The 25,135-nt window shown below is 41.3% G+C and overlaps 1 protein-coding gene across 4 annotated transcripts in view; it reads right to left on the reverse strand.

Annotated features, from left to right (window-relative positions):
- The window catches only part of NOL4 (nucleolar protein 4), a 291,792-nt gene that overhangs the window by 40,811 nt on the left and 225,846 nt on the right, over window positions 1-25,135 (reverse strand). For 2 of the 4 annotated variants that reach the window (XM_066578049.1, XM_066578048.1), the window contains exons 7-8: window positions 14,795-14,974; window positions 12,583-12,774 (exon numbers count right to left, since the gene is read on the reverse strand). In XM_066578049.1, coding sequence (XP_066434146.1) covers window positions 12,583-12,774; window positions 14,795-14,974 — 372 coding nt within the window. The remainder of the gene's footprint in view (window positions 1-12,582; window positions 12,775-14,794; window positions 14,975-25,135) is intronic. The other 2 variants (XM_066578051.1, XM_066578050.1) reach the window with 1 other exon arrangement.

The following is a 25,135-nucleotide window of genomic DNA, read 5'->3' on the forward strand; positions in this document are numbered from 1 at the left end:
AATCACCTTGCTGGAACATTAGGACAAGTAATATTTAGCTAGGGATAATTTCAGGTCAAATCAAGGCAATTAATGCATTGCCAGAGGACTCCGATGTTTTATGGGCCTTATAGCAGTGGAAACAGAGCCCCAGTGACAACGCTCACAGAAGTGTTTATTTTGTTTAAAAGCCTATTACAGATTATGCCCTTGAAGTAAAACAATCCAGTCCATAATCACATAAAGTTGAGTTTACAATAATGACGATGAGAGTTGCTATCCATTAATACACCTAATGAGAAATCAAAATAAATGGAAAATATGAATCAGCTCCTCTTGTCTTATAGTGTGCAGCAATCAACAAGCTGTAGTTAGCATTACAGCAGCATGCAACTGCTTAGTGCAGCCGTAATGGATCGTTACTTAGTGGTTAACGCTTCCCCATATGTTTGCCTTCTGTAACCTAAATATGTATCAGACTACTCCTTTCTGAGAAGTTTTATATGCAAAACTACTCATTCACAAACTTGCCCCATGTACCAGCCCACTCCTTACCTGACTGTCTTATATACTAAACTACTTCTTTACCACCTTTATTTATGCGCCAAACTACTCGTTCACCAACTGTACTATGTGCAAGACCACAACGTAACAGTTGTTTTGCTAGACTACTTGTTAGGCTAGTTTCAGACGTGGGTATAAATGCACATTCATAATACGGATCCGTATTGTGGATGTGTTTCAAAAAACCTCACATCCGCTTGTTATCAATTTTTCATTTGTATTCACCTCAATATTTTTATTATTTTCTATTTGGTAAATACTGATCTGTGTTTGCCCGATAGAATAGAATACAAACTGCAGAGGCAAATATGCAAAAAATAGATTGTGCTGCATTTAAAAAAAAAGCGGTTACAGTGTAAACCCAGCCTTAGAGCGGCTTCACACAAGTGGATGCACAGTTGCTGACACCTCAGCACAACGTATTTGCGCTATGAATAAGGTTGATTTGTGCACGTATTGGGGCATTTTAATGTATTTTTTGCACACGAAGAGCATGTTGGTTTGTGTGCAGCAGACGGACATGCCCTGAATTAGCCTAATGAGGTACAGATGCATTCTTTTCTTCATGGAATTGCACAGCATATTGCACATTTACGTGTGCATTGAGCACGCATTTGTTCACCTCCCATAGACTTATATGGGGACCGTTGGTGCGCAAATATGCACAAAAATAGAGCAGGTCCTATTTTTTTTGTGCGCACGAAAAAACACACGCTAAAAAAGGAAATGAGAATGAACCAATTGAAATCAATAAGTTCTATTCTCTGCATATTGTGCATGCAAATATGTGTGCAAATATACCCTTGTGAAGCCACCCTTATTGACCAACTTTACAATGTGCCAGGTCACTCCACCCACTCCATTATGAACCAGACTGTGCCAAACCCTACTACTTACCAGAGCCAGACCAAGCGACCTCAGCTTTCTTACATGCTGATCCACTCCATCAACTGTACTAAAGACAACTACTTTGTCCTTAGTTATTATGCAGAAACAGTTTGTTACGTTTGTGCGGGACGTAGAAGCGGTTTCCCTTACGGACGTCACAGATACGTCTCACTAAGATCTTACGCTTGTCCACAAAGGACAAATATAGACATATACTTAAACACCAAAACACAAGGAAGAAAAAACGATAGCAAATTGTTGGTGTGGTGGACCCTGCATATAAATGGGGTGATCGCCCTGATAAGGATGGCCCCACATCTTGAACCTAATGAATAAGCTCCACAGTAAATGTATAATTACTGGTAGTTAGTTGCAGATCACAGTTGCCACACCAGACACCTCAAACAGAAAAAATAATCCACACCTGTGTAGAGGTAGGCCTAGAATAAATACACTTCTATTATGTCTGATTGGCTGGCTAGGGAAAACACCCCCTTATAGGCCAGTCAGTCCATATACCACAGGAGATAGAAGGGTTGAGAATAAAGGCAAGTTATACACTGAACCCTACTGAGGAATTTCCAACAGATGACACCAGTGAAGTGCCAGGATGAAGGCACTCACTGGTGCCCAACACCGGAGGCACGGTTACATAGGTTGGGGTTGACACTGTGACGTCACTCCGACTCATATTCCTGATTGGGGCCGATGCACAGCAACAGTTAGATTGAAATGTATTCTCACTCATCAATATTGAGCTCAGAAGTCTTGTAATCAGTAAAGAAAGAAGTTCTATTTTCTTGTGGCATAACAATGGTTCAACCATTAATCTGTTCAGGAAAAGCACCCGTACAGACAATAAGTACATGGTAAAAAAGATAAACTAAAAAGTTGCTTGCCTTTTGAAATGTCGCATCCAATAGCAGTTAGCCCCCCCCCCCCCATCCACCGACGCTAATCTTTTTGATTTGTTTGTAGTCCTTAACTCTTTTATTAGAAAATTAACGTTTATTCATCGCTTTGAAATTAAAAAACTTTTAGGAAATGAAACACCAGTTACCCAAGTAGAACCTGGAAATTCTACTATTGAACCGATTAAAACTAACTTAAAACCAAAAAGCCGATTCTACCCATTAGAGAGTAAAGGTTGTTTCATTGAAACCTTCTATCAAAAAGTTCTGAAAGACTTAACATTGATGTGTAACTCAGATATACCTTACTCGAAATATGTTAAAAATAAACAAACAGAAGAGTATTTTACTAGAATTAGCTAATAATGAACAGATTGTAATTAAAAGAGCTGATAAGGGGGGAGCCACGGTTATTATAGACACAAATTATTATGAGACTGAAGCAAAAAGCATCTCGGGGGATGTGGAATACTATATGAAATTGGAAGAAAACCATTTAAAGAAAATAACATCGGAATTACAAGAACTAATGAATGATGCTCTGGAAAGGAATTTTATAACAAAGGAAGAAAAAAAACTTTATTTGTGTAAAAGAACCCGAGACACCATATTTTTATTTCTTGCCTAAAATCCATAAAAACAAAAAAAAAACCTCCAGGCCGCCCATTCATTGCTGGTGTCAATTCTATTACATGCGCATTATCCGAATATGTAGATCGCCAATTGCAATGGATAGTAATCGAATTACCAGCTTATACAAAAGATACAAGTGATTTTTTGAAAACTCTGAAGGACATCGACTGGCAACAGAACTACATTTTATGTACTTTGGATGTGACATCATTATATTCCAATATACCACATGATAAGGGAATTGCAGCAGTAGACTATTTTTTAACTCGGGACCCACTAATCATCAAAAAAATTTCATTCTTCAAGCAATAAGTTTTATTTTAAATAATAATTATTTTATTTATAACAATCAATATTTTAAACAAAGGAAAGGGACAGCAATGGGTACGAAGTTTGCGCCCGCTTACGCCAATTTATTTATGGGGGCATTAGAAGAAAAAAATACATGAACCAAACATTAAATTTTACCGTCGATTCATCGACGATATATTTTTTATATGGGAAGGTGAAGAAAGTGATCTTAAAATATTTATCAACAATTTCAACCAGAATGGATGGGGACTAGAACTCACAGGAGTTTCCAGTAAAAATCGTGCAGTATTTTTAGACATTAAAGTTTTTATCGAAAACAATACAATAAATACAAGGACTTTTTTTAAGCAAACGGATACTAATAGCTATTTAAAATACACCAGTTGCCATGCTAAGGCATGGAAGAATAACATTCCATACGGACAATTTGTCCGACTACGGAGAAATTGTACCAAAACTGAAGATTTCATAGCCCAATCTTCAACATTAAAGGAGATGTCCCGAGGCAGCAAGTGGGTCTATACACTTCTGCATGGCCATAATAATGCACTTTGTAATGTACATTGTGCATTAATTATGAGCCATACAGAAGTTATAAAAAGTTTTATACTTACCTGCTCCGTTGCTGGCGTCCTCGTCTCCATGGTGCCGACTAATTTTCGCCCTCCGATGGCCAAATTAGCCGCGCTTGCGCAGTCCGGGTCTTCAGCAGTCTTCTATGGAGCCGCTCGTGCCAGAGAGCGGCTCCGTGTAGCTCCGCCCCGTCACGTGCCGATTCCAGCCAATCAGGAGGCTGGAATCGGCAGTGGACCGCACAGAAGAGCTGCGGTCCACGAAGGTAGAAGATCCCGGCGGCCATCTTCAGCAGGTGAGTATGAAGACGCCGGACCGCCGGGATTCAGGTAAGCGCTGTGCGGGTGGTTTTTTTAACCCCTGCATCGGGGTTGTCTCGCGCCGAACGGGGGGGGGGTTAAAAAAAAAAAAAAAAACGTTTCGGCGCGGGACATCTCCTTTAAAAAGACAGTTTAAAGAAAAGAGATATCCAGCTCCTTTAATAGAATCCCCTTACAAAAAAGCCTTGACAAACAAAGAGAAATTAAGAAATAAAATAAGGAAAAAAGAAGAGAAAGTTACCTTTCATTCAAGATTTATTAAAAAATACAACACACAACATGTTGAAATTCGAAAAGCACTACAACAATACTGGAATATCCTAAAGGAAGATCCCTTTCTACAAAATGCTATCCCTGAGAAACCTTCCATAATTTTTCGAAGGAATAAAACATTAAAAGATTTAGTAGCTCCCTCCTGCCCCCACAGATGTGGAAGAAACCACAATACCAAAAACAATGGAGCAAAACATTTTTTAAAACCTGTACAAGGATCTTACAGATGCGGGCTACCAAGATGTAAGTGTTGCACTTCAATAACACATGGCCGTCACAGAGGGTCACGTGATGCGGCACGTCGCCGTGATTACGCAGCCGTCACGCGACTTCCAGGATGACACTGTTGTCACACGTCATGTGACTCTCGGGATAACGTGGTATGCCAGCGTTGCCCGCACACGATCACGTGGTACGTCAACATCACCAGCTCCGCCTCCAAGATGGTGCTACACAGGACAGATCGCAAGGTATCACTTACTACTTAGTGTATATAAATCTAAATGTATGTATGTGTATTGTATATGACTGGCTTGAGAAAGGTGCTATGGTTTAAGCACTAAAACGCGTTGCCTTCTACATTAAAGCATCGGATTTTACCTCCGTGGACCTGAGCGTACCTCAATTTTATTTCGGAGTCGACACTTCAAGGAGGAAGCTTCTGAGCATCATACCCCCCTCCTGACCAGTAAGTGTTGTTTCTCTATGTTCACCTCACCTCTTGGATAGACGTACATTTTGTCACCACAGTACCGTGTAGCGCAGGGCCATTTTTTCCTAACAATACATTGTTTATATATTTCCTTTCTGGGAGGTTCTCTGCTTAAGAGAAGCCCTCTACATGTCTTGCAGCTCTCCTTAAGTCCAAGGGATTGGGTCTATGTGGTAAAGAACTTGAAGACGAACCTTGTGGCGCAGTCCTACTGTGTTTTTCTATGAAGTATAGACCCACAATAGGATCAACCAATATCTGTTAGCTATAGTAATGCACTATGAAATATCGTTTAATTGAACCTTTCTTTATAGCTTTAATGCACTAGTGACATCTTTTTTTTAATTTCTGTCAATTATCCCTCAAGCTACTCAAAGGACTAATTGAAATGTATTTAAAAGATGACTTTGAAACAAATAGACAAAATACATTTTCTTAACAAAGCTGGGCTAGCAATGCACGGTTACTGCGGCAATAGAAGAAGTTTATGTAAGGACATATTTCTACACTCATCCTATTTTTAAAACCTTTCAGCTATAATTTTCCTGCGAGGACATGCTGTGAAAGTGAGGTTATTTGAAAATAATGGTATTCTGTACCCGGGATACGGTGCTTACTTTCTATTTAGTTGATTGCCTACTTGTATAAGAATATTTGTATTGTCTCGACATAGCTACTGTCTAAACATCATACATGTTGTCTATCTGCGGAGCGATCTGTAGAAGCGAGATAGACACAGAGCAGCCGGCATACTGCGCAAACAAAAGATTATTTTACCTAAAAGACTAATATACCAAAAGATCAAGTCAATTCAGGAGAACTTGTGGACCCTACGTCGGCAGGAGTTTCACACTAAGCTAGTCGTTTTTAAAAGTGAAATGGTCAGAGACAAACTTTAATATCCCAAGTATTCAACATTGCCCCACAGAACATCAAACAAAACTTTTAGTGTAACTTTACTGCTTTTATTATTCTTAAATGCCCTCATTAGTGAGTCAATAAGAATGATCTACAAGCAAACGCCAAAAATCTGAATGTGCTACCCAACAGAGGGGACATCTCTTAGGGAGTACACCCCAATTTTTGACGTTTGCTTCTGGATTTACTGTGGTCTATTCATATTAGGAACAGCCAGCTGCGGATGCAGCGCACCCTGGAGTATATTATGTGCGATTGGTGAGTCCTTTCATAACGACATAAGGTGAGCACAGTTGTTTATATTCTATATCTCCCCTTGTGGAGTTCCTATCCAAGGAAGCATTGTGCCCTCATTTCGTCTTCTATGAGTACTGAATAAGAATGACACATTTCGTTGTGGAAAAGTCTGTATCTACATGCTCACTGTACTTGTTAAAGGGATTGTCAATTCTTATGTAAATTAAGCGTAATTACTTCACAGTATCATAAAAAGTTATGCAAATTTTTACTATGCTGAAGTGTTTATATACTGCATTTGTTTCCTATCAGTAACTGAAAAAATGTCTTGCTTACTTCCAGATGCTGAAAACTCAAAGAGATGTAATATTCTTACAGCTGGGGATAGTGGGTCTAAGGACCCTTTCTTACTGAACGGCAATTGTCCAGATTCCACCATCCAGCGAGGATCTGAACAATTGTCGTTCAGTGTAGATGCGTGCCCCGACTGAAAGACAAATGGTAATTAGTTCGCTTCTTGTTCGTCATTCATTTTCTGCATGCAGAAATCTGAACAACACATTGGCCCATGTAAACAGGCAGTCGTTCACTTATAAATGACTGCCTGCTTACTATGAATGGAGGCTCCTTCCAGCCCGCTCCATCTCCATGCACTAGAAATGATCGTTCCCGTGTAAAAGAGCAGGAACAATTATCACTCTATCTATGCCCGACAAGTCGTCCCATGTAAAAGAGGCCGAATTTAGGCAATTCTATGTGAGCTAAGCCTCTATATTGGAGGCTCTTTTCAGAGTGTCTGGCACAGATTTGGCACAAAATCCTAGAGAAATAGGCAGTATGCTGCTCTTTGTCTGGGAAAATGCTGATTGGCATGCCAAAAGCTTGACAAACTCTATTCTAGTCAATGGAATCCATTAAGTGCCATTCATTTCCCAGCAATGGGACGAATCCGGCATTCCATTCTCCTGTTTCGGTAATCAGGAAAATGGAAAGACAAACACAGGTGTGAAATTATCCTTAACCCAACAGTAGTACCAACCACCTTTCTGCTCTGAGGTTTGCTACAATGAATCAGGGGAAGTTAAAGGGGTTCTGTCACTAAAAAAGAAAAATGCTCTACTTATCTATTCCCCCCCCATCAGTCTACTTACCAGATCTTCACCTCCCTTATCTTCTCCTGTCTCCTGCAGTCCAGGGGGTCACTTCACCTTCAGCTGCCTGATTCTGCTCCTTCCTGTGAGGTTACTGTACATTAGGTTAGCAGTCTGCCAATGTACGTTATGTCACAGCTCACAGGCCAGCAGGAGGACTGCCTATCTTCTTCAGAAATTGCTCATGCGATCTGTCTCTGAAATAGATTACAATTCCTTCCTAGGCAGTGAAGCTACAGCACAGGGACCTGACCTTCACTGACCCAGCAGGAAGGAGTTTGTGATAAAGCAGCCTTCAAAACAAGCTGGGCCCAGCCTGCAGTGAGCTGACCTGGGGCACTGGAGAAGCTCAACCAGGAGAAGATGTGATAAGGAGACAGACAGGGAAGGAATAGGTAAGTTTAGATAATTTTTCTTTTAATGACAAAACCCCTTTAATGCTAAGAACCTGGGCATCAAGGACATTTAGATCACAAAGCACTTCCTACACTGAACTCGAAGAAACATGCCCTCCCTTTTTGTGAAATATAAGGTCTGTATGTGTTTCAGTCTCTGAATGTTCCCAATGAGACAGCAAGCAGAGATCTTCTAATGGAGTTAATTCTTTGATTACTGCCTAATCTCTTTACCCTAGACTGTCCTTTACCTTTGTAGGGACTCATTTTATGCATTGCAGTGGTAAAAAGGACTGCAAAACATTTTGTTGCCTTTAATAAAAGTCTAAATGCTGAAGGGGAAGATGATCAGACTCACGTATTTTGGCCATGCAATGCGAGCAGAGTCGCTAGAAAAATCTATGATTGGACAGATCAGAGGCGAAAGAAGACCTGGCCGCCAAGGAACACGATGGCTGATACTGTCAAAGCTGGTACTGGCATGGATATCCCACAACTGAAAGCAGCAGCGCAAAACCGAAAAACATGGAGGGAGGCTTTAGCATCACCAAAGGTCGTGAACGACTAAACAGCTAACAACAACAAATGCTAAAAAGTAATAAAATATATAATAACCAGATTTCATTTTCATCCTGAGGCCTCAAACGTGGAAGTTCTACGATAAAACCTCATGCAAACAGCAGAGCGGTGTCCCTGATAATCTGACCTTGTGGTGCTGCTGATACCATATAGTGCCTCAATATAGTTATATATTACAGATATATTGTTCCCTAGTTTGCAATGCAAACTTCCAGAATATGGTGTCCAATGAAACATGTCAGAATTTTTTTCCCCATGTCACATTCATATGAAATCCAACAGAAAAAATTAAACATGCGGAATGCACTGTACCAATCTGTCATAAACTCCCATGCTGCCGATCACACATTTTGCACGAAATGCATTTGAGAAAAAAATCATAGCATGCACTATATTGGAGCGTATTACGCCAAGATAGTGTATGGCAACCGGCGGCCCTCAGCATACTTGCTGCATGCCACACAACTGTCGCATGCAGGTGTTATGCAGTGAATTACGTTCGTGTGCAGCCGGCCTAAGGCTGTAAATATGTGATGTCTGTGCGCAGCTGATGCAGAACTTTACTTAGCTTATTTACCCAATGCAGAACTGACTGCAACAGATGGCAGCAGCGCATGGTGGCCACATGGCGAAAGAAAGTCGCACAAGAATCACATTAAAACTGCCATCACAGTACAGAACTTTGCCACTGTCATTAAGTGTAAATTCTGGATGTTTGTATCATTTAAGTACATGTAATGGAGCCAAATAAATTTAGATGAACTCCTAAAATGAGATAGATTTGTATTAACCCTTTCCAATCCAATTTGTATCCAGATTTTCCTAGGGGGGCTTACTCTTTTTCTGCCGTTACACAACGGCGCTCTATGCTGACTAAAGCCAGTACTGCATGAGGTAACAATATACAGTAAGAGAACCCCGACAGACGTCTTCCAACATCAGAGCTGTACAGCCTTAAATCCTAATGTCTTTAGACGTCAGTGGATTGGAAAGGGTTAATATATAGAAATATAACATAAAGTCTTATATAGAGTAGAGGAGACTCCAAAAGCAGCATTGGAGAATAAACAAAATTAAAGCTGAATTTAGAGTGATCTGTAAAAAATGACCGGCACAGAGCTCCATGAACTTTATCTATCACCTACCGTACGCTACATCAATAATAGAGATGAGCGAGCACGCTCGGATAAGCCAGTTACTCGAGCAAGCCTCGCTCTTCTCGGGTAACTGCATTCTTGTCCAAGCATGCTCGGAGGGGGGGGGGGGGCAGCGGGGGATAGTGGAGGGTAGCGGGGGAGAGAGTGAGAGAGGCCTCTCTCTCTCCCCCACCGCTCCCCCCCTCGGATAAGCCAGTTACTCGAGAAGAGCGAGGCTCGCTCGAGTAACTGGCTTATCCAAGCGTGCTCGCTCATCTCTAATCAATAACCCAAATACATAAAATTACACTATTTTATTGTATAATGATAATGAACACACAAGCTGCAAGCCCCTATAATTCAGCAAGCCTAGGCCTGTACTTCTGTAGTCTTTCCACAAATCCAACTGCTTTTCTTATGACTCTTGGGTCTAAAGAAGTTGTCATGTTCCTAACTCTAGCTAGATCATGGCAAACATAATGACTCTTACATTTCGACCTCTTTCACATGGGCTACAACACGCATTTATGTGAAGCCCATGGTTTCCAGTGGGTTCTTTCAGGCTACAAAACATTTCTCATGTTAAAGAACCCATTGGAAACCAGGGGCTTCACATACATGTGTTTTGTAGTGATGTCGCATTGCTAAAAAATTGTGCGATTTTGTAGCCCGCGTGAAACAGGCCTTAAGGGACGTTGGTGACAGATAGTAAAGCAGTGCTGATAGTACTTGGGCAATATGGTTATATGCAGGAACGTACTATGGGAGACATGAACTTTTACAGGTCCGCCATGCATTATGTACATCAGCTGCAATCCATACAATAGGGGTCTTGCAACTTATTCTGGCCCTAGCGGTTTCCTCCTTGGTCCTCCTCAGCCCTTGCCCTTCTCTTATTGACACCTACAGCTACAATTACTAGACAAGTGGAGGGGCTGAGGAGGACTGAGCAGTAAACAGCGCAGACCAGAAGAAGCTGCAAGACCACCAACTGGGCAGATTGCAATACATGAAATTTGTAAACCTCATATCTCCCAGACAGCTACATTTCAGGAAAAAAAGTAGTGCGATCTTGCATATGAGCATATTGCCAATGACTCTAGCCAATATAATTACTATAATTACTTGGAAAACATGGCACATATTGGAGGGGCTATATTTGAGCCAGTCCATCAGTTGTGATGTACACACAATGGTAAGGTCAAAAACAATTCTCATAGCCTCCAGCACATTATCATATTGTGAATCCCAACAACCTCCATGGTGTATGGAGCAATATTATGGTACCCACGGAATTCTTTGGGCTCTACCGTATCTCCATATGCCACCAATTCCAAGCATAGTTTTTCATGTCCAATGTTGTGTGAATTATACAGAAAAAAAATCACGCCATAATCAGACATCATATTATGGATCTAATCTCCCCTAAAAGCCTTGCTTCCAGGCAAATAGCTCCATAATACAGCGCCATACTGAGGCTTTATGTGCTGGCAAGGAGCTCTGCCATGTATATAAGTCTCATTTCATTAGCATAAATACAGGGCCACCCAGAATATCTTCTGAATGAAAAGAGGGGCAAGTAGGAAACTTTGTAGAACATTTAGAAGGGATAGAAGGCTATGGGATACATGCTGTAAAGGTAGATTTTCATCAGAATTGGTCGTGCAGCCATTTTCTCAATACCTGCAACCACTTTCGAGTTATAGATGATAACCGAGAACTGGTCTGACCTCCTTTCTATTTCTGGGGCTGAATCCAACATAGCTGCCATCAAGATGGCTGAAGGGTGCCACCATAGTGTCAAAAAGTTTTCTTTCATTCATCTAAGTGTTCTACAAAGTTTCCTACTTGTTTCTCCTTCAGTTTAAAAGATATTCTGGGTGGCCCTGCCTTTTGAATGATCCTGTACAATTCTAAAATAGCACTAATTCATTTATTCACATCCAAAAGTCAAATAAAAATAACAAATGAGCTGAGCACCTCAGAGGAGGCAATATCTGGATTTTAGTTTGCGACTTACCATAACAGCACATGTACCGCAATTGAATAGTTAATAGTATAGAAATGTATGACTGGATGCAGTGCATGCTCGACCCATGAGCACAGCTCATATCATTTTCCTCCCTTACAAGACTAACGTCATATCCATTATAAACCTTTTACTGCAAACAATTCATTTTATGCTTGATGGTTTCCTATCATTTAAATTGTTTACTCCTTGTATTATTAGACCTGACAATTTATGCATGACTGGTGGTACACAGCAGAAGGCACAAGTATATGATTTTGATACTAGAAATGAATATGCTAAACTATTTCATTTGTCAAGGAATAAAATAGGGAAATAAGGTTCAGAAAATCAAATAAGAACCCAGGAAATGAACCAGTGCGAATCATTGTTCAGGCTGAATAATGAAATCGAACTCCCCTACCGAATGGAGCCGCTCATACACATCCCTGCACTACCCTGTTCTAGATCTCCTTGCTCTTGCTTTTAAGCCCATCCTTTTCTATGTACTGTATAGTGTTCATTTAATCAACTTTGTCTTAAAGGGGTCTGCCAGGCAATGCCCGCTGTCAGTGCCAGAATGCATCGGCTTTAGAGTGAAAGCCGCTGCTCCAACCCGTGTAGTGGCCGGAGCTTGTAACTGCAGGCATAGCTACCATTGATTTCAATGAGAGCAGCACCTACAATTATGAGCACCAGTCACTAAACAGAGTCGGAGCAGCGGCTTCCGCTCCAAAGCCGATGCATTCTGGCCTTGACAGCCGATGCTGCCTGGAAAACCCCTTTTTAGAGCCCTGGTGATAAATGATAAGACACAGGCTTATTTTACTTAAGGAACAAATGGGAAAAAATTCAGGAATGATGGAAGGATTACAAAAAATGTTTTAACTAATAGAACCAGGGGGTAAAATAAAGACACTAAGATGAAAACAAAATAGTGTCATGAAATTACATATGGGGTTTTGATGGGCTTGATTTTACGTCAAAACTCACCATCTCAAAACCACTTCTTTTCATCCGCCTGCAGGACTTGAGGTAAGTGCGTATACGTTTTCTGGCACGCTCTTGATACTCAGGGAATTGTCGCCTGCATGAGTCAATGATTGCCTGGATCTTTTCTTTGGGCTGCTTAGAGATAGGGACCATTCGGTCCAAGTTTTCATCTACAAACAGCCTGACAAACATCTGTTGGTAAGAGGGAGACAGAGGAGAAGGGGTTGGAGGACTGCTCTTGTCTCTCATCTTACTACCATAGATTCTTGATTGGAATAGATACTTTGTCATCATGGTTGGTATAAAAGAAGCATCATCCTAGGCCAAATATACTTCCTTATGAAGTATCTCAAGGCAGCAGGTAGAAGCAAAATGATTAACATTGCAAAAACACATACAAGTCCCATAAAATAAAAAAATGTAGTAAGCATTGTTTTACAGTATCACACATTCTGTCATCGTAATTCAAAGAAAAGCATGAACACAAACATTCAGAAAATACACAAAACATATATAACAAGCGGCACAAGACAAAGCTCTAACCTACAGAATATCATAGACATTCCCTACAGCAAATAAAAGAAAGGAAATTACAGATAAAATAAAGAATAAACATCGTATATGGGATATTTCTAGGCACATACGGCTCACTGTAAAAGTCATCTACAGTCTTCATGAAGATAAGCTCAGACACAATAAGGAAACATTATATAGATTTTTTTAAAAGAAAAACTAGTATTTTTTGGCTCGACAACAAGTTAAACCAAAGACTTTGAATATAAGTATATTTAATCACTGGTAGGCAGTGGATCAAACAAGACCTTTAAACATCTTAAGATCCATTTACACGCAAAGATGATTGCTGAAAATTTGTCAGAAACTGACAGTTTTGAGTGATCATTTTGCATTAGCTACTAATAGGCTAAACAGCCCATTAGTAGCTAACTAGCTTCATTTGCATGTATTTAGAGAACAGTGGGTGGTCTGTTCTCTAAATACATCACTTTTGTTCTGCATTGGGCAGCAGGCTGCATACAATGAAATCACCGCTGCCCACGGAAAACACAGCATGCCGTCCCTCTTATCAGGGATGACTGCTTTTATGCTGAGCTGAACTCAGCCATGGACGAAGAGTTCACGGTAAGTGCATGATAGACACACATTTACACACAATGGCTATCGCTCAAAAGCCGTTGTTTGGACGAATTTTGAGTGATAATCGTTGTGTGTAAATCAGCCTTTACAAAAAGTTTGGAATAACAACCCAAGCAATTTTGTAGCTAGAACTGGATTTTAAGAGAGGTTAATGTTGTCACAGCCTTGTCCAGTTGTGGACATTGTGCCCATGTAAGTCTTACTCTGAAAAGATCTGGCATTTCAGAATAAATATACTTTAGAAGTTGACGCATAAGGAAGCTCCAAGTCACAGGCATGGGGCAGTGCTGCCCTGTCCCTACCCATATCATGTTGAGTGACATTTCTCTCCTCTTTTGTCTATAGGGAGAGAGCTGCCTCTCTAGGTGATTTGGGCAAGGAGGGACCACACAACCCTCCTCCATGACATGGAGCTATGTTCTGAGTCAAAGTAGGTTTATTCTGAAGCGTTGCGAGGTTTCAGAATAACACATACACAGCCAAGTTCATGCCACCCATTGCTTAGGCAGCATGAACCAGGCAACAGGTTCCCTTTAACAGGCAACAATCTAGTTTCCAGGACTTTGAGCTTTAATATTCATTTAATAGTTTCAGACTGTAAAATTTTTGTTGAAAATATTGAATGAAAATTTAAAAAAAATATATAATAAATTTGCAATAATCTCCCACAAATTCTAAATGCAATTTCTCAGCAAATTAGATGGAGTGATGACTGCTTACTATGAAAGCAGTAATAGTTATATGCAATAAGAAGGTCATCAGTGAGGAAATGTTTTTTTCCCTTTTTCATTCTACTCAAATAATTTCTGCCAGTCTGCAAAGATCATAAAGAATGCAACAAAAATGATCCTATATTTAAAATGGATCAGAGAGAATTATGAATCATGAAGCAGCATAGCATAGCTATTGGCACAACATTTCCAAAGTCATCTGAGCCCTGTAGCCAAAAAAACAGAACGAAACAAAGAAATTGTACCCCATAAGCGTAACTGCAATAGGGGCATAGCATAGTAGAGGCATTTGTTCTGCAGGCTTGCTTGTCACAACGATCACTTACATTAAAAGCTTTCAGGCGTTCTGCCTCTACTCCGTCTGCTTCAGTTGCCTTCTCAACATCCTCATGGTCATCGTGGTCATCTTCATCTTCATCACCCCGATTCAAAGATAAATCTTCACCACAACCACCTACACTTTCATTTTTTCCAGAGTCATAGCTGGAGTAGCTATGTGCTGGAGACTGAGAAGAGAAGGAGATGCATTAGCTTCTTTATCGGTATGACATAAAGGATCTTCCAACCAATAAACCTGATTAAAAACACATTCTCTCAGATAACCGTACTATTCCTAAATCTGTCCAACTTTTATCTTCTCTGTGTTATTTACTGGGAATAGTAGCCATAGTCTTCCTTTATAGATGATTTTGCTAAAGTTCTTTTAATGTGCCCTCATTAAAGTTTTTAATGGCAATAATAATAAGAAATCGAACAAAGCTAAACATAATAAAAATGACATTGAAGAAAAATGTATTTATTGAGCTTTTAGAATGTACTGACACAGAGCACAGTTACTATTGGTGACACTGTAAAGTATGGCAAGCCCCTTACAGAATACTCACCATGGCCATGATGTCATGTTCAGGATCACCCTGCGCTAGGTTTGGTTACATGAATGAACAAGCCATGCGAAAAGTACCTTGAAAATACTTTATTTTTCTGTGTAGAAAATACAATGCAGATCCCCGCCATGGTGAGGACAGTGATGACTAGAGATGAGCGAGCACCCAAATGCTCGGGTCCGCGTTATTCGAGTCGAGCTGACTACAATGGGAGGCTCGAGCATTTTTGTATGTGGAACGCCGAGTCCTGAGTTTAGTTTTTTTTTTCGTTTTTTTTCTCTCTCCCTCTCCCTCTCTCCCCCTCTCTCTCTCTCCCTCTCTCTCTCCCCCTCTCTCTCTCCCCCTCTCTCTCTCCCAGACAAAAAAGTTGCCATTCACACGCGCTGTGTCGCGGCGGGTAGGGGGCCAAAACAGGCACGTCACAGCGGGGAGGATCCAAAAACTGGGGCTGCGTCAAACATGGCTTGATGCTCATTCGAGTAACGAGCACCATCGAGTACGCTAATACTCAAACGAGCATCAAGCTCAGCAGAGTACGTTCACTCAACTCTAGTGATGACACTTCACTAGTGGATCTCTACCTATTTTACTCACCATTAAATACATCCTAAGCACACTTATTTAAAGCAAGGCAGGTCCTAGAGGCGTGCGACATGTATCACTAGTGAATGGGGTGCCCTAAAGGGGTCTTCCCAAAAAGTTTATTTTTCGTGTTGAATCTACCCATAATTATAAACATTTTCTTTATTTATACTTATTAAAAATGTTTCTATCACCAGATATTCCAGAATTAATGTTAGAATAGCATCACCTGTTGTTTCTATTATGTGTCCACCTCAGTAATTGTTGTAAACCTTGGATCATTTACTGATTGTCATGGTTTGCCGGCTGTAACCAGGAAATGGATCTGGGGTAAAAACACATTAGCCCCAGCCCATGTGACCGCGGTGTTGGTGCATGAGCCCTGTCATTCAGTGTCTGACACTAACATCTGCTGGTGGTTGGGTTTGGTCGGTGGGGAGATAGTACTCCCGAGTCGGCCAATCAAGCATTATTAAAGTATATTTATTCCAGACCCCCATTCTCAGAGGGCGCTGATTATTCATCTTCATGGCGGAGTTCTGATCTGGTCAGCGTCCTCCTAGTGTCATCACGCTTTCAAATAAGTTTGTGGTGTCTTTGCTTATTTGGCTAGTTTAGTAATATCGGCTTCCTAGTACTGCTGTGTCAATTGTTTAATACAGGTGTTAATTGTCACCTCTCTTGTCACCACGTAGGGATAGTCTAGGTTGCCGCCCAGGTTCCAGATGATTGTTCCACTTTTAGGTAGGGTTTCCTCGTATTATTACAATAGGGGAAGAGTTCTTATAATAAATAGTTTTGTTACTCATGTTTACAAAAAGTTGTTTGTATATCCATCCTTTTTGAACAACTCTTTCTGATCTGAACAAGGTGTTTGGTATCCGACTCGGACATAACACCAAGGTGGACTAAACCCAGAAAGGCTCTTCAATAGAAACAGCAGGTGACGCTCTTTTAGCATTACTCCTGGAATATTTGAGGGTGCAAACATATTTTAATAAGTGTAAATACAAAAACTGTTTGGTATTATGGGCTGGATGTAACTATAAGCGATATAACCTATTTAAGGCATAATGGCTTTGGCATCTGAAGCTAATTCCACACTTGTTGTCTGGACATATAAAGAGGAAGCAGCAAATGGATGTAGCTATATTTTCTGGTTTGTTGATTGGACAGTGCTATTTGGGTGCCTTCTGACAATTGTATTTGGGCGCTATACGGTAGATTATAAGGGTTGTATCAATTGTTCTATATTGCATTGTATACGGCAACAATGTCAAGCCAGCTTAGTGTGGTAGTCCCATGGACACTGAATGCAGTGGCATTGGCAGTGGTGTAACGGTGAGTTCAGGACTTGTGTCTAGTGATCGGTGTGCACCAGCAGTGGGGCCCCCAGTGATCAGACTTATTATCTATTCTGTAGATTAGTGATACAGGTCCTTTGAAGGAGAAGCTCTTCATTCGACCTCTTACAGCATTGTTGGTTTATTACTTAAATCTGTACATGTGCTTTAATTTTGCTAAGGCATCAAAAGATCTATATGCTCACACTGTACAGTTAGTACGGAGAAGAGGCGCCAGGATTAAAAAAATGTCCTGTTTTTCCCTGACATCAATTAGATTTTTGTAAAATTCTTTACTGCAGATATACAACAAGGGAGATGGTGGGCAGTTTAAGGGCTGCATCATTTATAAGAACATTGCACAAGTAAAAGAGGAAATAGCTTTCCTAAAAGAGACTGAGTAGGTAACTGATTTATATTTCTGTTCAATGGGACTTATCTGTATTATTGATACTGTTTTCGCAGCATTAGTAATATTTCAAATTTAGTACAAAGCAGTACTAATCCTCAGATCCTAGTATTTAGCTAGCAATTGCTGCGGACAAACCATCTTAAGGTAAAAGCTAAACTGCGTAAGGCTGAATACACACGGCCGGGTCGGATTCCGACTGCGAAATCTTGCAGCAGTATCAGACCCTGTGCCCCGGCCGGCATTGACCCCCACGTACCTGTTATCTTGTCTTCTTTCTGCTCTGTGGATGGGCCGGCTGGGACGCGGCCGCACATGCACAGTGCACAGAATCGCGCCGGAGATGATGCGGATCGGCTGCGACTCGCCGCAGGACGACAATGGAAGCTGTCCGTGCGAGGCTCGCACTAGAGTAGGACATGCTGCGATTTTCCCACGCGAGCGGAAAATCGCAGTTGATTTCCACTCGTGGGCATGGAAAACATTTTCCATAGCATGACTATGGGCAGTATTTGCTGCAGGATCCAGAGGCAATCGCCGATGGGCATTCAACCTTATTTTTGCATAAATACTGTACATTTTGGTTACCCCATCTGTTGCATTGTATGCTGAATCTGTATTGCACACCACCCACACCTCGATGAGATGTGACTCCTCTCCACTATGGTGAGGGGATAATGATCCTGAGCAGAGGACCCTTCTAATAATTCTGGACATGACCCAATGTCATTCAGCACGTCCAGATGAGTATGGCCTTTGTATTACTGACAGGATATTGTATTTTACCGTGCTGCTCACCCTGTGCAGTGATCCTTCTTATAATTGGTGTAATTTACTTCGTAATGATAACCGTAAAACTGCCGCATAAGAATTGCAATAAAATTAGTGATAATAACATTCCGCTGGAAATATCAGCACAATCCATAAAATTAAAACTGATCATCTTTCTGTGTGCAAACTACTCCCACAAAAAATACGGAGTCTATTTCCTCTTCTAGCGCCTCGTAGCACAATTAATCAGGTTGGAAGAATTTTATACAGCCAGGAGAAAAGGCTCAAGCTGTGGGACTTATAATCAGGGACCTATTTTCCACCAGTCACTGGAGGTCCCCTGCAGGGAGCGCCACTAGCTGCTGGGAATAAAAACTACACACTACTCTTTTTTCACTCTCCTAGTCCTCCAGCAGAATTTATTATTAAAAAATGCCTTTTTTTTCAGGGGGGGGGGGGGGGGGGGGTTCTATTACCATCTTTTTGCACCCCTCTCTGAGGGCATCATAAGGTAGTGATAGTCACGCTGATTACAGTGATATGTCTGCAGTGTGTATCTGTATAAGTAGTTTTTGAGAAACTTGCATTTTATCAGTAGCAGCAAATGCATAGAGGACTACTTTAAGGAGTCCTGGATATTCATGAGCTGCAGTACCTACACACCCATCCCACCCTCCTGCCAATGACTGACAGCTCTCTGCTGCTTATTACTGTGCATAGAATGACAGCTGCACATCATTGGCTGCGGGGTGGGGTAGACTAAGGGCTAAGTCACACGGGCACATCGGCGCCCGTGTTACTGCAGCCAGCAGACGGCCGTACCTGAAGACGGACGTCTCTCTGCAGCGGCGGGAGGAAGAACATGTGACCGGCTTCATTGCCGGTCATGTGTTCTTTCATCAGCGCTGGAGAGAGACGGCCGTCTTCAGGTACGGCCGTCTTCTAACTGCCAGTCACACGGGCACATAGGCACCGGTGTACGGGTGCCGATGCGCCCGTGTGACTGAGCCCTGATACTAATTAAATGCAAGTTTCTCCAAAACTACTGCACAGACCTACACAGCAGACATATCACTGTAATCAGTGTGACTGTCACTATTTTAAGGCTCTTTCACACGAGCGTATGTGTTTTTGCTGTAAAATTGCATGAACGCACGTTTTTCTGCAATCATGGCCAGCGTTTTCTTGTCCATTCACACAACCGGGAGCGGCGTTTTTAGCGAAAATATATGTTGCGCCCCGGAAAACCCTCGCTGTGCAAAAATCCTTGGGATGCCTTCCATTGCCTATATAGAGGCACATGAAAGCTCTTCCCAGCGTTGGACGCTGCTAAGATGCATCCCTTTCCCTTTTTTTCCAGCTACAATAGGAGTCTATGGGAGCTGCCGCCGTACATCAGGCAAAAGATAATTCCAGAACTATCTTTTTACCCATCGTATATACGTTGGCCGTATTTCAGTCGCGTATGTTCCATTTTTGACAGTCCATTGTATCTACGTGCTGTATATTCGCCCGTATGAACGAATGTATTGGAAACCAATGCCTCAGATGGTTGCGTATATCAGTCAGGCGTAAAAATGTTTTAATGCTTCCTGAAAGAGTCTATCACCTACTAGCAGTAAGCAGTTTTAAGCAAGGATGGCACGATGACTTTGGCTGTGACAGAGGTTGCAGCATAGCCCTGCAATCTCCTAGTGTTAATAGACGTCAATGTGGGTGGCATTGTAACTCACAAGTAGATACGACCCACAAATTTTAAAAACCTTTGCTGGATTTTTGTGATCTGCAGGTTCATGGTCATGGCTACTTGCGAGATGCAACAACACCCACACCAACTTCCATTAGTCTAGAAGATCCCATGGCTACACCGCCATCTTTGGTCTCCCAACCTGTGTTGTGATCAAAGTCGCTGTGTAGCCCTAGCCTTATTCTGAGGGCTTATTCAGATTAGTATTTGAAATCTCGCCTGTGTTGTGTCTGAAAAGACTGAACACAAAGAAAAATGGACAGCACACCAATGCCAACCATGTGGATCTTTTGACTTGAATGGCCCATTCTAATCCACATTGGACAAGAATAGTGAATGCTGTCATTTTTTTTTCATGTGAACCATGACTCTGTGAAATGATGCATATAAGAACTGCCCCCATTTACAACTATGGCTCCATGTGCTGTCTGCGTGAAGTCTGCTGTATAGATGGAGAACACGCAAAGCATGGATGTAAAATACAAAAATGTGAATAAGCCCTGAAGAAACTGCATGGAAGCATCAGGAAACATCTCTGCAAGTTTCTTCTAGCTGTCACTCTTGTGGTGGGTTCACACAAGATAAGACAGTTTGACCAAGTCAAACTAACTGCTGTATGGTGGTTACTCCAGTGTTCACGTTGTGTTTTCATTCAACAGTAATACAGTGGGTGATAGCTATAAATGCTATGGTGATATCTGATCCACTTCTATGAGGAGGGGAGTTCTAGACTGAACAGGGGAGAGTCATTGGATCTCGTGTTTCTGGACTTTTCCAAAGCGTTTGATACTGTGCCGCATAAAAGGTTGGTATATAAAATGAGAATGCTTGGTCTGGTGGAAATTGTGTGTAAGTGGGTAAGTAATTGGCTCAGTGATAGAAAGCAGAGCGTAGTCTTAATTGGTACCTACTCTGATTGGGTCACCGTTAGTAGTGGGATACCAAAGGGGGCAGCACTGTGCCTTACTCTTTGTAATATATTTATTAATGACCTGGTAGAAGACCTGGTATACAGATTCTGGAACAACATGATAGACCTTGTATTTCCCAATAGAGCGCATAAGTCTTGAGTAACACAGACAACACCACTTAACACCAGGATTAGGCTGTACTTGCCTCTAGGCAACAATGTCAAGTGTATATGTCACTGTGAGCAGCATATAACATTTATCAATCGTGCCACTGATAATTATTTTTATAGCATTACAATCAATGGCAAATGATAAATGGTAGTTCTTTTCCATTGTTACCGCTGACCAATTATCACTATGATTCCTCAGAAATGAGTGAATTATGATGATAATTGGGGATTGTAATTGGTTATTTAATAGGGGTGTATTCAGGCTGAGTGCCTGGGGCAGCCTGAGCTGTAAATACGGCCTTGCTTATAATGATATTTGTGTAATCTTGACTCCCTGAATGGGTACTTGAATTTATGGACATCTTAAATGATCTGATGAGATATATTTATATGAGCTGTCTGAAGAGAAGTATTAGCATGCTGTGAAATTTTATTGAAGAGCTGGAAATATCCGTTATGCTTACTTCCTAGTCAGCAGGTCATTTTATTTTTACCTTTTTCATTATACTCATCATTTACTTTATTGTTTTAAACTAATAGATTCCAGCTCTGATTTATAATTTGAGACAGAAGAGACGTCTTTAATCTCATTTTGATTAAAACATCTTAAACATTTGATGATGTGATCAGATAGCAGGTTAATAGTTCTTTCTATTACGTTTTGTCTCGTAGGGTCACACTATAGCAGTCATGATAACGCTGCAAGTGTAAGGAAACATATTGGGGTGGATTTATAACTGAGGATGAAACAGTTTTCTGGCACAGATTGCGCCAAAAAGCTGTCTGACTTTGCAACACATCTATGATGCATTTTAGACATTTTTGAACACTTTTTTCGATATGTCTGAAAAGAGGCATGGCCTTGTGGAAAAGGAGGTGTGGACTAAATGTGGAAAATCACGCCAGAAAAATTGCACCAAAATTTTGGAGCAATTATTGGCATGAACTATGCCAACTAATAGGTGGCATAAAGTCTACAATTCAATAGATTTATCATTCAGCAGAATCACTGTGAAAAATCTGGCACATTTAAAGACTGCCTAATAGTGATGAGCGAGCATACTCGCTAAACGCAATTGCTCAAGTGAGCATTGCCCTTAGCGAGTATCTGCCCGCTCGAGAGAAAAGGTTCGGCTGCCGGCGGCGGGAAGGGAGTTGCGGGGGAGAGCGGGGAGGAACGGAGGGGAGATCTCTCTCTCACTCTCTCCCCCCTGCTCCCTCCTGCTGACTGCCGCAACTCACCGCTCCCCCGCGCCGGCAGCCGAACCTTTTCTCTCAAGCGGGCAGGTACTCGCTAAGGGCAATGCTCGCTCGAGCAATTGCCCTTAGCGAGTATGCTCACTCATCTGTACTGCCTAGTCTAAGTTTACATTGCCTAATGATTAGACAGTATTAGGACATCTGCCTAGTTGTGCCTAAAAATAATTATAAGAATTATAATTTAACAGAAATAAACCCACATGGGACACCACATATGTGCTTTCATCAATTCATCAGTGTAAATTGTGACTTTAACCTGTACGTCCACTAGACACAGACATAGCATGTGCAGCTGATGCTGATGTACTTTTTGAAAGTATGCAAAGGACTTCAAAGACTTTGCATTGATAATTCGGTTTCTGGGAGATGAAGACTAAAGGCCCATTTACACGCAGTGATCGCTCAAAAAATGCTCAAACTGCAGTTTGAGTGACAGTTTTGAGCGATCATCTTTGCATAACTCTAAGTAGCTAATTAGTTACTTAAGAGCTATGCAGGCGGAGCGGGATACCAATGCAATAGCTCCAAGAACAATGCAGCTCTTTTGTAAATGCTATCAGCTGGGGTCCCACTAAGAACTACCAGCGGGATACCAGCTGAAAGAATGCTATCAGTGCCGCCCACTGAGATATCAGCATGTGGCGCTGATAAGGCTCATTGCTTGGGCGAACAAGCAGCTGAAGGCCCCTGACTGCCAGGGAACCTACTCTTATCTAATATTTTATATAGTGTGTGTGTATATGTGTGTGTGTATACACATACACACACACACACACACACATCATTGTCTGATATGGTATGGTGTGTTATCAAATACACTCTACCCTCTTATGTATGCATTATCTAACTACATGCTATGCCTCACACTCACTCATCATCACCATAGCATCTACAGAAAATTAGCCCGTCACCGCACTCTAAAAGCTGTCTAAAAGAAAATCTGTCTTTGTTGTCCATAGCAACCAATCGAAACTCAGCTCTCAGTTCTTATACTGCTGAGGTAAAATAAAAGCGGTGGGGGTAATAAATAAAAAAAAATACTCAAAAGCACTGCGGAATAAGTTGGCGCTATACAAATAAGACTTTTTAACATTTTTTATTATAGATGTGCTGTGATTGGTTACTACGGGCAACAGAAATTTTCTTTTAGACAACTTTCATAAGATTGTGCTGCTGGGCTAATTTTCCATCGGCCACTCTGTACAACAAACTTAATTGGAATGTTGCTTAAGGCCCATTTACACGCAATGATTATCGCTCAAAATTTGTTCAAACGACCGCAGAAGAGCAATAATCGTTGCGTGTAAAAGCTGGCTTTGTGCACTTTTTGTCTAAATGATGGTTTTAAGGTGAGCTTAAAATTCATTGTTCAGTTGCAGAGAGATAACGTATCTCTCACAGACCGCATGCTGTGTTCTCAACGGGTGCCAGAGATTACATTGTATTCTGCCTGCAGCCTGTGAGCGAACAATGCAGCTGTTTGCAGAGCCCAGCCCACATGCTGGGCTCTGCAAACAGCTCCCAGAGGCCCCTTTTACATGCCAATAAAAATGATTGAGTGTTCATGGACATTACTGTTTAACACTTTATGCAAATGATTGCTAAAACTGTCAATCTTTCAATCGTTTGAAATATTATCTTTGCGTGTATATGGGCCTTTACTGGAAAATCTTTTAATTAGATGTGCTAAGAAAAAAAGGAAAGCCTGCAGAGGCTTCTAAGAAATTCCGCCATGGTCTATGAAGCTAGGCTAGTGGGGCCACATGAAAAAGGGACCTCTACGTTAGTTCGTCCTGAGTATTTCATGTATTTGAATTAGTCGACACCTTTGTATTATAACTATTATTCCTAATGCAACTGAATAATTTTCCTGAGCATGGATATTTACATATATGCCAGCTTTCTACTAATATATATATTATATATATATATATATATATATATAGTAGAAAGATGGCAACTGCAGTCTATTCATATACCGCGTTTCCCCAGAAATAAGGCCTGCCCCTAAAACAAGCCCTACCCTGATTTTCGGTTGGGGGGGTTGAAATATAAGCCCTACCCCATAAAAATAAGCCCTTGCTACGCTACATGAAGAAAAAAAGCAATTCTTACCTAGCATGCGCCGTCCGGGTGCCTCTTGCTATTCTCCGCTGTCTCGGCAGGCTTCCGTGCACTTCTCAGCCACCAACAGAATATCACTTGCTGGTAATTGAGTTTGTAAGCCCTGCCTCCAGCAAGCAATTGCTCTGATTGGTTCTCAAACGCCACGCTAAGCCAATTAAATTGAATGGCTATGATTGGTTCATCAAGCACCGCAGTTATGAACCGTTACTAGCAAGCGATCTTCTGTTGGCGGCTGAGAACTGCACAGAAGCCTGCCAGAACTGTGGAGAACAACAGGAGGGAACTGGACTATGCCTTCTAAGACATCCCTGGAAAATAACACCCTGTGCCTCTTTTGGGGCAAAAATTAATATAAGCCAGGGTCTTATTTGCAGGGAAACATGGCATGAAGCTTTTCCCAAGAGGGTCACCAACAAGTAGGGAACAAATGCTGCATTGTCTTTTTTTATGCGCTCTTACTTCT

The sequence above is a fragment of the Eleutherodactylus coqui genome, chromosome 9, assembly GCF_035609145.1.
Source record: "Eleutherodactylus coqui strain aEleCoq1 chromosome 9, aEleCoq1.hap1, whole genome shotgun sequence".
In the NCBI taxonomy this organism is placed as follows: domain Eukaryota; kingdom Metazoa; phylum Chordata; class Amphibia; order Anura; family Eleutherodactylidae; genus Eleutherodactylus; species Eleutherodactylus coqui.